Genomic DNA, 14147 nt, shown 5'->3' with positions numbered 1-14147 from the left:
TCCGAGGGGTATTACAGTTCTCACAGACAGTCAAATCAAGTGCTCTGCTAACTGGATATTCCCTGTGTTTGAGTTGGGCTACGATATAAATATATATATAGTATATATATAGTATATATATATATATATATATATATATATATATATACACACACACACACACACACATTATGCATCATTTATATGCTGCTAAGGTCAGCCCATCCAAAGTGAATAACAGGTGCTTTTCATCCCTTATTTGCATTTGTATCCAACGTGGTTTCTCTTTTAAAAGTTAACACGTAAAGATAATATCTGGACTTGACAGTATTACCTTCCCGTCCGTTCCCAATGTGCAGGTCTGTCTAAAAGAACACAGTGCACTGGAGTGTTATCCTTTCTACACATTACAAATCTTTTGGTAATAAATGGAGAATGTCAAATTTAAAAACTGGCGTCTTGAATGCATTTCATGCCATTGCAAGTTATACACAATAACTTGGCAAAGATCTATTCCACTGAAAGTTCCAACATAGTAAAGCAAATACACAATTGCTAGGATTTACGTTAATTGCAGCTTTCTTGGGCTCAAATGAAGCACATGAAAAAGATCAACACACTGTCGCGTCAATCAATTTCATTAAAGACGAAGCGGGAGAAGAAACCATCTGGGAAGAAGAAACCGAAGGAATAAATGATTAGAATACTTCTGAGCACAAGAGTCACAGAGAGGTCCCGGGTGCACTTTTCAAAAGGAATGAAACCTTGCCCAAGACTACAGCTTGGCTAATACATCATACAGGCCGTTCTTCCAAGACAAACAGGCTGGGTCTTTTTACACTCCCCCTCCGAGTTCTTCCTGAGGCCTGTTCTCAAAGCAAGACTTGGTGCTCGTTTCACGCAGTTCTTAGAACACAGGAAGTTCTTCAACCCATTATTCCTAAGCAGAAAACATATTTTCTCGCAAAATCTCACCCATTGATGGAATGGAAGATGAAACGAGAAATTCAGAATGTAGCGTTTTTAAAAAGCTAAAAACAGCAGTTTCTTTGAAAGCACAACATACAAGTCATGTTGTAGGATTTTATTTTTAAATAACCTACAATTGAGCAAAAGAAAGAAAAAACAAAACAAAAAAAAAAACAAATATGTTATGGCATGAGCTCGATAAGTTGGAAAAGGTTACATGGCTGTCACTAACATTTCTTTCCAGACTGGAGTGGAAAAACAAAATAAAGATTCTGTTTTAAATCAATGTTAAAATAAGTCTATCCTTAAATCTTGACACAATTACAAAATAAAACCACTTAAAATCAGAACACAGACTTTTGTTTTTGGCAAAGTTGATTTCCCTCACATACCCTTCAGAAAAAACCCTTCTGCCATATCCTGAAATAATACATCCTAATAGTGATAACTTCAAGTAACAGATACAGGAGTTCTTTTTTATCGTATGGAAACAGTCATTACACTAAGTTAAAACCAGATGGAGACTCAAAGCTATGAAGACATAATCTGCAGGATACTGGAAGAAAAAAAAAAAACGGGGTGGGATTTGATGGGTAAAATTGGTTCACATTTACACTGGAAACAAGACCCTGATATACACGCTGTAAAAGAAGAAAAAAACAAAAACTTCACATTCTGCATGATTAACGAAATGGTTGAAACTGTAGCCCCCTGCAGCTCATCCAAGCATCCTACTTTGTGGTCTGGATATAGTTTACACAAGAGTTCCAACTCCAGTTTAAAAGTGAACAGTTCATGTAACACTCACTCAAACACACAGCTTTACATGGTCATATTTCCCATAAAATAAATCACACCGGGTGTACACATTTCTTCTCCTAAAAAGGCGTGTGGGTGTACTTAAGCAATTCTTTGATTTTTCTTTTTTAAATCTTCTATTAAAATATAGAATTCATTAATACAGGAGGGCTAAAAATACAGCAAAACTAAAAATGAAACGATCCACAAAGCAATTTGTAGTTGAATACAGTAGCTATAGGACCACACAAGTTCATAGTTCAGATATCCTCAGGCCCCTTTGTCCAGAAATGGAAGGGGAGTGAGACAGTAAGTGTTCAAAAGGTCAAGCCACTGATTTTCCAGTTCATGGCTTAAAGACCATGCAACCTTGCGTACAGGCTCTCCATACTTCATTCTTAAAAGATTGACCCAGTAAAACCTACAAGATTACAGGTCAGCCTAAAAAAATAAAATAAAAATCATGACATTTAGGCCTCCTCTCGACACTATTCTTGCTTCACATCTTTCCCTTACCAGGTTCACAACCTGCTGGAAATCACACAAAGTATTTTTTTTTTTTTTTTAAAGGAGGGGGGGGGGGGTTTGGGATAAGTGGAAAAGTAAAATAGCAGAGGATTTAAAATTCAAAGTCTTCGTCAGCCATGTCAATAGCCCAGGCAAATTTCTCACGCTGAGTTTTGTTGTAGATCTTTTCTATCGGGATGTCAAACTTCTTGCACCTGGAATGAAATACAAAGCAGCAAGACGTCAAAATTAAAAAAAAGCACATACATCCGAAAGATTCTTACCGTGCAACATACAAAAAAAACGTCATCTTACCAAGCTACGGAGATACGTGGGTCCAGGTAGTTGAGCTTGGAGGTACCCAGGGCAATCTGCTTGTTTTCCTCCCGGTCGGTGGCCTGTACCTCCAGCTTCATCAGCTGCTCCTCGACCCTCTGCACGGCTTTCTTCTTGGTCTCCACGGCCCTGGGTTGCCAAAATCATCAACATTAAAGCAGCATACAATCACATACAAACGCACAATGAGCATCAGAGGGGCCAAATTCAGTTGGGTGCCCTTCAAGCAAATATTTTGACACTCACTTCTTGGATTTCTCATCTCTGCGTACTTTGGCGTCAGCCTTGGCACTTTTCAGTTCTCTTTTAGCATCAGCAAGCTGTTCTTTCTTTGCGTCAATCTGGTTATAATGAAGTAAATGCAGGAAAGGCAAACATTTAGATGGTCCAACAGACCCTGCACTAACACACACACACACACACACACACACACACACACACACACAAATGCCAGCATAAAGACAACAAGGACAAGGTCACAAACGTCTCATACCTTTGTCTGAAGATTTTGCATGGACTTCTCAAATGTCTTGGGTGGTGCCCTCTGGTGGTTACACAGGATGGCTACTGCTCGGTTAGCCCGATTGTAGGAGAGGATCTTTGCAGGAACATTTTCTTCCGCTTTTTAAAAAAAAAATTATTTATGTCACACATCGTACAATATGACTCTTTTGGTAACTTGCCCAATCCAATTCTTTATATCCAGTGTATGTAACTTACTGTTTGTAAGTTGGCTCAGCTGCTGCTGTAGTGTGATGGAGGCGTTGTAAGTACGGAACACTTTAGCCGTAAGGCCATCCATCAACTCCTGAAGATGCTTATTCAAAATGGAGGTCTGCAAAAGAGGGAAGCATTTTACAATTGAGGATGTTGGTCTTAATTTGATACATTTAGCATAAGCAATTTACTTGGTATTACAAGCTATAAATAACAGCCTGGTGAAAACGACAGCTTACATTGAGACGATCGAAGAGGTCATCCTCCGGCTCCTTGTCCTCCATGAACAGCTGGAGATTTTTGAAAACCTGTAACATTTTAAACAGGATTTTACACAAAAAGAAACAACAACAACAACACATGACTGTGCTAATCAATAGCACTCAGATAAGGAGTTATTTGTACACGGCACAGTAAATTGGTGAAGAACACATTTGATTTATAAAAGCGCCTTTCACAAACTCAAGGACACTTGCAACGTACAACAAAAGAGGAAAAAAATAAAAAATAAGAGCCAACAAACTACATAAACAGATTAAACAAAAAAAAATATTTGACAGACAACAATACAAAAGAAATTGGATTGAAAACAGCAACTGGCAAGAATTGATGACTGCAGAATGAGACTCAATCAACATTGATTTAACAAGCAAATAAGATTTCAATTGAGTTTTGAAAATATGGGGGACAAAACTTTCCCAGATGAACTCCAAAGTCTAGGGTCACCTAGAATCATCTAATGGCCATGGAGGACAAATCAAAAAGGGCCATGGAGGACAAATCAAAAAGGTCCAAAGAGTGTGCACAACAGCATAAAAATGAAACAATTCAGCTTAATAATAATAAAAAAAATAAAATAAAATAAAAAACATTTTCGCAGTGTTAGACTGTGACAAGCTTTAAAAACTGTAATTAGAACTATATTCCACGCGATTAGTAACCGGTGAAGTTGCCGAGAATGATACGAGTGGACATTCTGGTGTGAGGGCACAAGCTGCAGAGTTTGGGATGCATTAGCTCCTAACTGTTCCAAAACCTAATGAGATGCCTCAGGCAGCATCCTAACTGAGAAGGAACCTCACAATCAGCGACCGAATTGGAACGCTCTACATCAGCAATCTGCACACCATACAAAAGCACTACAAACATCTGCATTATATTTTCAATATCAAGTACTATTATAAAAATCAACATTTATTTAGCTCCATCTTAGATAGATAGAGCTTTTTGCAATACCCAATAAGAATCGCTTTCTGTGAAAGGCACCTTGTAATTCACCTAAAATTTGGCTTCAGAGGTGCGCCTATGAGGCCTTAAAGCTTTGTTCAGAATGTAGAAAATGTAATAAAAGAATAGGGGGTGGGGGTTGGGACAAACAACTTACCCTCTTCTCAACAGGGACTTTGTTGTAGTATCTAATGGAGTCTTTACCGAGGAAGTCAAACTCCACGACATACTCCTGTCCGTCAATCTCTGGATTGAGAGTTAGATGTTCCACTCGAAGTGAGCAGCAGCCCACTGTGTCAGCGGTCTCTCCTTCCTCCTTTTCATTACCTGCTCTCAGAGCCAGCTACAGCACATACAAAAAAAAAAAAAAAAAAAGATTCATAACACCGTTCTGCTTTTCAACTTCTGCTTTAGCTCAAAAAGAAATTACAAACCTTACATTATATGTAGGACCATTGACAATTTTTTTTCAAAAAACTGAACCAAATGCTTTAAGCGCTTTTATAGAGTTATTGTGAATTAACCTATTCATCACACGCTTTCAGGGTCATGAGCTTCAAGTGAAGGACGTTACATTGATCTGAGCCACACAAACCTTGTCAATGAAGTAAAGAGCAACGGCGCGTTGTCTGATCCTCATCTCTTTTGATTTCCAGTCTTCGCGGTATTGCGCACGGATCCGCTCCACACACTTTTTCAACCGGCGGGCTGTTTCATATTTCTGCCAATCCTTCTCTCCCTGCAAGAAATTCAACATATGCACAGATATTATCATCCGATAATTAATATTACAAGTCCATATTTACTTTCACATTATGGCTAATATTTAAAATGGCTGAAATCTACGCCATTTTGTCTATACATAAAAAAACATTTGATTTAACCAATCAAAAAAAAATCTTTCCAAAACGTTAAAAAAAAATTGGATCATCATACCGACTGCAAACTTTAACAGTAGTGTAGAACTGAATGTTTTGAAATGTGTAAGACAAATCATGCAAGGAAGTACAATTCTTGACTAAGTCAGTTCTACCGAAAACCCTAATTCTATTGAAACGAGATGCCTGTGCTAATTTACCTTGATCCTTGAACTGGGGTTTAGCATGATGTATTTGATAGAGCCTTGGATATTCTCAGTCCAGGACACCAGCCACGTCACCTTATTGTCATGACGCACCTCCTTCCACTTCGTCCCAGGAGGTGGTTTAGGATGTTTTGAGTCCCTACAATGAGAATCATAGGAATAAAATAAAAAAATTCCCAGCAAATGGGCTGATGTTGGGCTGTGAGAAATGCTACTTACTTGCTGCAGTTAATGATAATGTCTTCAGGTCGGATACGACGCTTCAGCATGCCCATTTTGGGATGGTCACCTCTACCACGGAACAAGCCTGGAGGCTCAATACGGAAGTTGGCAATGCGTTCTTTGTGATTGTCCATGACACAGAAGCCATACTCCTGCAGAATGCGCTCATTTTCCTCTTTAATTTTCTGAAAGGGCCATTGGGTGCGTGGGGAGAGAGAGAAAAGTTTAACTTAAGACAAAACATCCCAATATTTTACCAACAATTACTTTGGCATTTTGAGTTTTCATTTTACCAGTTTCTCTTCTTTAGTCATGGCTTTTCTGGCTTCGGATTGAGCTTTGAAATATTCACTCAATTCAGAAAAGTCACACTTATTCAGATCTGAGATTTTAGATTTCTCTTCAGATGTCATTTCCTAAAAATGAAAATATCATGTAAGATTAATAAAAGTCAAGACACTTTACAAAGCAAGAGGGGATGATGACAGCATGGCAACATTACCTTCCTCCAATCTTTGAAGAAGTTTTTCCGAAATATATCCTTGGTGGTGTACTCATGGTCCAACATTTTTGCAAAGAAGGTGGCCACCTCCTCTGCCTCAGGGCTGAGTTTCATATGTTTACCTGGTGACAGACCATAAAATAACAAAAGCAGGTTCAGAACAGCTGCATCCATTTATTCATCAAGATCATTCAATGTTACTAAAGCCTCAGTCTGAACCTGAAGATAATGGCCAATGCCCATACATATATATATATATATATATATATATATATATATATATATATATATATATATATATATATATATATATATATATATATATATATATATATATATATATATATATATATATATATATATATATATATATATATATATATATATATATATATATATATATATATATATATATATATATATATATATATATATATATATATATATATATATATATATATATATATATATATATATATATATATATATAAAAAAAAAACCTGAGTTTGGGTGGAGAAACTTGCATTGTCTTTAACAATATACTAATGGAACGAATTACAGAGCTGTTCAAAAGATTTGAAGTTTACACAATCCAACATCTGCTTCTCCGACAGCTTTGATAGCCATCCAGTCAGAATAGGCTACCCACCTCATACACTGCCATAGAGTAGTTAAAAAGACATACCGTCATAATAGAACTTGACATTGCTGGGAATAGGCTCATATGGTGGTGCAAAAACAGGCCCTTTGTGTTCCAAAAACCTCCATTTCGAGCCATCCGTGTACCTCTCTTCCTCCCACCTAAATGGTATGAAAAAGCACAGATATGGAAGGAGGTAAACCAACAATCGCAAAACAGGCAACCACAATGGCTCTGCAAAGTGCCAGAACAAGGACATTTGTGATCTGCACCATATCCCTGAATGAAATCAAAAGATTCAAGATGAGGAGTCAGCCTACAATTACTTGACCATGAGAGGATGTGAGACTAACCATTTCCACTTATCTTCTGGCTCCTTTTTTGCCTTTTTCTTGCCATCTGTGGCAACTTCTCCTTTCTTGTTTTTTGTCTTCTTTTTGGGCTTTATGTCCTATGGCAAAGGAGAAGATTCAAATTAATAATGTTTAAAAAAAAAAATTGTTTGGAAAGTGTAACTTGAGAGATAAGCCAAACCCCTTCAACATACCTCTACCTGTTTCCGTTTCTTCACCTTCTTTTCACTTCGGTCATCCTCGGTTTTAATTTTTTTGGGCTTGAACTCAGCACTGAAGAAAAAGTAAAAAAAACAAAACAAGTACATGTTTAAAAAGACACACACACACACACACACACACACACACACACACACACACACACACTTTGCTCTAAAGCTTAATGTTAAACAAAGAGGATCAATGCATGTGACTACAGAAGATTGCTAGGTTCTCATAAAATGTCACATGTAAGTTTAAGACGGTCTGTGAACACAATGTCACTTACTCGTCATCATCGCGTTCCCTCTTCAGAGACTTCTCGTGTTTAGGAGAATGGTAGAAGTCATCATTCTCAGGTTCAGACTTAATAAAAGGGCTGTATAAAGGACAAGAGAGACGTGTTATTTGTTTTCTTGCTCATGTGATCAAATCTGAGAACCCCTTTAAATTGTCTCAAGATAAATTCATGTTTCTAATTATGTGATTACAACCATGCCATTGATCTTAAAGAGATCATATGAGGAAACAATTTTCCTTGATCTTTTAAGATAAACAAAATTCAGTGTTCAGAGAAAGCAGTGTAGATCCCATTATACAAAATAGAAGTAAAAGGGTATAAATGTCTGCTAACAGTGGTGTACCTAACAGCTGAATGAGTCCCAATATTGGTGGATGAAGAATATTTATACCAAGATTGCGGATCATTCAAGTGCGATCTTAATTTGTGGGGCTCATTTTAGTACAAACTTTTCTAAACCAGTCATGTCAATCAAGTGGAGAAATAAAGTTATGATGAGACCACTTTAAAATGAACCTCTATTCTTATGGCTACAGATGCATCATTTACATCACATTTAGGCTTCTCACCTTGCAAATCCATTCTCTCTCTCTTTTTTGGGCTTGCCATCAAAAGACTTTTGAGGAAGAAAATGGAGAGAAGCGAGAGGTCAATAACAGCACTCAATATTGTGTGAATCACAAAAGACTATTTACAACTCCTCCATAGCCAGAGGATTCAGCTCAGATAAAAATGCTGCAATGTGAAAGTTATAGAGGATTCTGCCCACCCGGTCCTCCTTTTTCTTCTCTTTGTGTTTGTCCTTCTGCTTGTCTGAGGAGGATCCATCTTTGAGTTTCAGCCTCTCTTTATCTCTGTGCTTTTTATCCGAGGAGTCCCTGTGTTCGCTGCCAAAATGCAATAAAACATGTTGTGATCTAATTGCCACAATGGTCTGGTCCATCAACAAAATCAGCTCCAAATAGATGATAGTGTTTACAAAAGGAAGTTGCAGTAAAGCCAACATTCCTTCCTGTGGTCTGAACACTAAAGGCCACGCCCTGCTTATCAAACACACGCCATAAAGCGCAAACTGGGCTATAAACCACCTATATATCTACTGTAGAAACCCAAAGGAGAGAATAACAGTGACATCATACCTGTTGCTGTACTTTGATTTCTCACGTTCTTTGTCTTTCTTGTGGTCCTTGTGTTTGTGTTCTTTGTCCTTGTATTTATCTTTGTGTTTGTGAGAATCTGCCAACAAAGAAATTAAAGATTAAGTAGCACATTCAAAAAGCAACGAACACCTGGCAACAAAAGCATGTTCCTGGAACAGGAAAGACTCAAAAGCACAGTAAACTGGGGGTTAGAAAGTGCACAAAAGTAGTAAATCGAACAGACCTCCACATTGAAATTGTTCTGGTGCTATAGGTGTTCAAACAAAGAGGAGGCAAATAATAGTACAGTATTTAATCTGGAAACACTATGGCAGATCATTTTGCTGCTCACACCTGGATGAGAAATCCATTTCAGAGCAATCTGTATGAGCCTGCCAAACGCTGAAGACCATTTAAAGACAACTGGTTTGAAACAAGTACAGCATGACATGTTTTGGGTTGTCCTTGCTGGCCTACTGCAGACAGTCACAGCATGTAGATTTTGGCACTTTACCTCTTGAGGTGAAGTGTCCAGTTTTCACTCTCAGCTATGAATGGTGTTTATAGAGGCCCCACTCTTCGCAGGGTTCAGCTAAGACTATTTACTCTGAGAGGACTATTGCTTTAGGAAATGTGTAGGTTGGTAGGCTGGATTGGGTTACAAGGGAGCCAGGCATATCCTACTGACACTGTATTGGACAGTGAGAAAGCTGGAGGTGTTTCGTAACAGGCCTCCCAAAAGGCCAAAGCAAAACGATCTCCCTTTCTATCGCGAGGACCAAAAGAAAGAACGGGAATTGTACGAGGTTTCAGAATCTAAACAAACTCAAATGTCATCCTTTAAGAGCACAGAGAAACAATGAACCTCATGTTACAGTAGGGTGCATTCAAGCATTAAGAGGGACAGGAGTGCTCAGTTAGGACATGAAATCAAATCCTTTATCTTCTACAGCACGCATGGGTGCATTACCAAATGCGACAAACCTTCCTCTACCTCTAAATATGCATCCTTACTTGAACTCATGTTAAGGCATATTCTTCATATATAAATGTAGGGGTACCTTTAGCCTTGCGTTGCATGTCAAAAAATAAAAACCGTATGGACCAACCATTCACCATGTTCGTTTTGCCCTTCAGCAAAGCATGCACATATGGGATTGTGGGAGAACTTATTTGTGAACTGTACCCTCTAGTGGACAAGTTCATTGTCAGCAGAATTGTTACATGCTGAAGCTTCACAACAAAAAGCTAATTCACAGTAATGAAGTCTGAGTCTATATGACTGAAAAAAGCCTTTTGACTAAAAAGAATGTATCGAGTAAACCAAACAAAGGAAACACAAAGCTTTGTATACTAAAATTACCTGCAAGACATTAGATTTATTACATGCTAAGCTAATGCAAAAATGTGATTTTGAAAAGTTGCCATTATGATACCAGCTATATTACATTGTTTATGGTACATCTTGTGCATGCAAATGTAATAAAGTATGGGTAGACAAAATCTGGAGGAAGGAAAAAAAAAAATCTACAGTGTCACTTTTATTAAATACATGGTCTAATTTGTTTCCAGGACTGAACATGGGTTTTTAATATGTCCCCAAACTCTGACAAGCACTTGGTGGATGCTCAATGGAATAGCATGGCGTAAACAGGCAGCTCGTGCATCAACACAGCCATCAGTTAAACATCCTAAATGCTCTTATAGTGGGAAGCAAAATTGATTACCAGAAGCATCATGCACATTCAGAATATGAACTGTGTAGAACTTAAGTGTAAAATAAATAAAACCCATTTATTTGAGATGAGTTGCATGATTAGTGTAGTTTTTTTGGGGGGAGGGTGGATAAAAATAGATAAAATGCTGTGGCAGAAAAATCATTTACCCATCCTCCTTGTTGAAACTATTTCCCAGTGGGAAAACAAAATTATTAAAGTACAATAATAATCCATGATGACTGATGAAGTTCAGCTGCAGTTTTTTTTTTTTAAACTTGAACTTGAATTATGTTTGAACAATACATTTGAAAAAAAAAAAAGGATACCATTACACTACTACCATCATCACTTGCACTTATAATAGACAGTGGCAGAAATATTACTGATGCCCAGTAAAATAAAGTGCATAACAAACATGATTGTTAACCATGTGATTGTGTATCATAGAAATATGAAAAAATACATAAGAATCATGAGTTTTAATTTGTCCATTAAATAAGCATTTACAGTCAGCCCTCATTATAATGCATTGCATAACACAAAAAGAAACAAGTGCCTGGTGCCTAAGTGTTGTGGGATTTCCTGTCGTGGCATGCTAAAGTTTTAAACTGCATAGAAATAGGAAATACTCTCATTAGTCACTGATATTTTGAAGGTTTTTTTTTTTTTTAAAGGACACTTTTAAAAAAAACTAAAACAACAATAAAAGCAGTGACTTTAGCAATATCTCTGGCTGGCCATGTTTTGAACCTGCATGAACAAACTAATAATCACCATACGACAGTTGTGTGAAATAAAAAAATAATTAAAGTAAAAATCCCACAGTACTGGCTCATTTAAGTTAATTAAATCTGGTTGTAACCGTTTATTTGACGCAGATTACTTTACAGTATACCTCATAACAAAAGATGAGCTTTATAGATACTAAATACTTGCACGTAATTACAGTTAATGTTTGTTAGCAAACGTGATCTCATCGAATAAAAGTGTATTTGAGGTTGATCGTTTAATTTCGTTCGAGGATTTGAAACAGGTCACACACGTTTCTCAATCCTTCTCCTCCATAATCACGTCGATGTGCACTTAACGTTCACTACACTCAGACCGCTAGACAGAGAAAAAGAAAATGGCGCAGAGACTAAGTCCTCAACCCCCAAACCCTCACTTTCACAAGCCCCATTAGACCATTTTTCTAACTCTAAAAACGACCAAGCTGCATTAACTGGCAAAAAATCTCTTTCTCTTTCAAAATTGCCGTTTTTCGTTGAGTTAAAAGCAATATAAATACGATTTAAAAGGGCTCAATGTGAACAATAGGCGCTTGTCAGAGAGCGAGAGGGGACTTAGTCTCTGGGACGCCATTTCTGTCCTTAAAACTAACTGGTCGTCAAGCGATCACGTTAGATGTAGAAAACGTATGTGTTTTATCAATGTGCTGATTAGACAAGTCCCACTCACCATTATATCTGGATCCCGACTCGATCTGCGGAAAAACAGTGGTGTATAAGTTAGTGTTAAACCGTGCCATGTCAATAGGCTGCTAACTTTCAACTTGATGCTAGTCGGAGGGTTAGCGCTCAAGCTAACAAGCCTGTTCACAAAATAGCATTTAAACACCACCGCTGCGGAGGACAGGGGACTGTTTAAAGTTTTTATTCCCAAAATGAAACATTTGTTAGTGGACGTTAATGTAAGAAAAGCGCCAGAGGACAGCAAGGGCTGAAAATACAAAATTATTACATTCAAAGCCGACTTCTGGTGCCTGTTAGCTTAGCATGCTGGGGGAAAAACTGCCGCTGCGGATGGAATTTAAACAGCCGAGCTAATGACTACAAACCATCAAGAAAGAAAGAAAATAACTGACAACGTGAAATCACAAACACTTTACCTGGGAATCGTTGTGGGAATGGTCCCCACTCATTTCTATGGGTCTTATTTTAAAATAACACAGTTAAAAGCCTGTTAAAGTAAAATGCCGGCGAGGAGCTGTAGGCAGAATGAAGAAAGACACAGTTGTGTAACAGACCAAGCCCGAAATTTAAAGCACTGCGCATGTCAGACGCGTTTAAAAGGATAAAAAAGGCGTTATTCCTGCCCATGGCTCCTCCCACACAGGCCCGCTCTGTGACGTCGTCCCTAATTTACTATGGTGGTAAGAGCCACGTGGTAGCAAGTAAAGAGAGGCTTCTTAAACGTTGTTATTATTAATAATAATAGTAATAATAACAATAATAGAAACGACACATTTTAACAATTAACAAAATACTAGGCGCTACAAAGCCCTCTCTGATGGAATGAAGTTGACTGTCACATGGCTTGCTATTATTTAGCCTATACCTTAAATACTCTAGAATATTACAGTAATAAGACATCAAGAAAACGTGGGCACATCATTGATTGGTTAAAACCACTTTAGAAGATGTGTTCATAGATTTTTGTCATTTTAACAAATCTGTGTGTGTGTGTGTGTGTGTGTGTGTGTGTGTGTGTGTGTGTGTGTGTGTGTGTGTGTTCATGTTGTTCACTTCACTCTGAATGCACATTGCACACTGACTCATGGGGACTTGTGTCACCGTGTCCCCATGAGGAAACAAGCTTATAAGAAAGAGTTTTGAAAATGAAAAAATGCAGAACGTTTTCTGGGATGGTTTAGGGGTAAACTCATGGGTACTCATGTCACTGTGGGGACCTAAAGTGAGGTCCCCGTGGGTACAAAAGCTTATAAATCATTCAGAATTAGTTCTTTTAAAAATGTACAAATGCATAAAGCTTTGTGTGTAGGTTTGTGTAGGTTTAGGGGTAGGGTTAGTGTAAGGGGATAGAATATACAGTTTGTACAGTATAAAAACCATTGTCTGTGGAGAGTCCCCGAAAAGATAACACGCCAGACTGTGTGTGTGTGTGTGTGTGTGTGTGTGTGTGCTCACTAATGCCTTTCTTCTCAATGGCCACATTTATCTTAAACCTGCAGCAGGCCTATCTCTGTTCAGACAACAGATGCAAAGGCAGAAACTCGCATTTCACAATCACGTGTTATTTATCATCTTTGTGTCTTTATAGGCAACTGTCATAATAAATGTGCGCTATAACTTAAATATGGTAGCATTCTCAGTTAATGGTTAAAGGGCAATGACCAGGAACACACTTTATATGGCCTTATCTAATATGTACTTAACAATTTGATACAATATTCTTATTATGTACATGTTGGTGCATGGTAATAACATTTAAAGTATTTGCATTTAATTAACATTTTTAATAACCCTAAACGTAACCATACCTCAAAATCATTAGCAGTAAATGTGGAAATTTTCCAGAACAATGTGTAGTTACACAGTGACTCCATAGTCTTGCAGATATAGGCTATTTAATGTTAGTACATAGTAGTTAAAGGGATAGTTCATCCAAAAAATAAACTTTTGTCATTACTTACTCGTCCTAAACTTGTTCCAAACCT

At 37.6% G+C, this 14147-nt stretch overlaps 1 protein-coding gene across 1 annotated transcript; it reads right to left on the bottom strand.

Annotated features, from left to right (window-relative positions):
* Positions 1 to 1048: 1048 nt before the first annotated feature.
* Positions 1049 to 12740, bottom strand: top1a (DNA topoisomerase Ia). Its single transcript, XM_079844946.1, has 21 exons — positions 12579 to 12740; positions 12149 to 12173; positions 8973 to 9069; positions 8603 to 8720; positions 8403 to 8449; positions 7822 to 7911; positions 7529 to 7607; positions 7335 to 7432; positions 7027 to 7142; positions 6342 to 6463; positions 6133 to 6255; positions 5837 to 6024; positions 5612 to 5756; positions 5129 to 5272; positions 4691 to 4876; positions 3546 to 3614; positions 3310 to 3424; positions 3083 to 3210; positions 2836 to 2930; positions 2569 to 2718; positions 1049 to 2468 (listed from the first exon to the last, which is right to left on the bottom strand). Exons 1-21 carry the CDS (start codon positions 12609 to 12611, stop codon positions 2366 to 2368), a joined length of 2271 nt encoding a protein of 756 aa, XP_079701072.1. The 5' UTR covers positions 12612 to 12740; the 3' UTR covers positions 1049 to 2365.
* Between the last annotated feature and the right edge of the window lie 1407 nt (positions 12741 to 14147).

This window comes from Gobio gobio (assembly GCF_949357685.1).
Source record: "Gobio gobio genome assembly, chromosome: 19".
Taxonomy (NCBI): domain Eukaryota; kingdom Metazoa; phylum Chordata; class Actinopteri; order Cypriniformes; family Gobionidae; genus Gobio; species Gobio gobio.
Note: the sequence above shows the minus strand (reverse complement) of the source record. Positions and strands in the feature narration are given on the sequence as shown.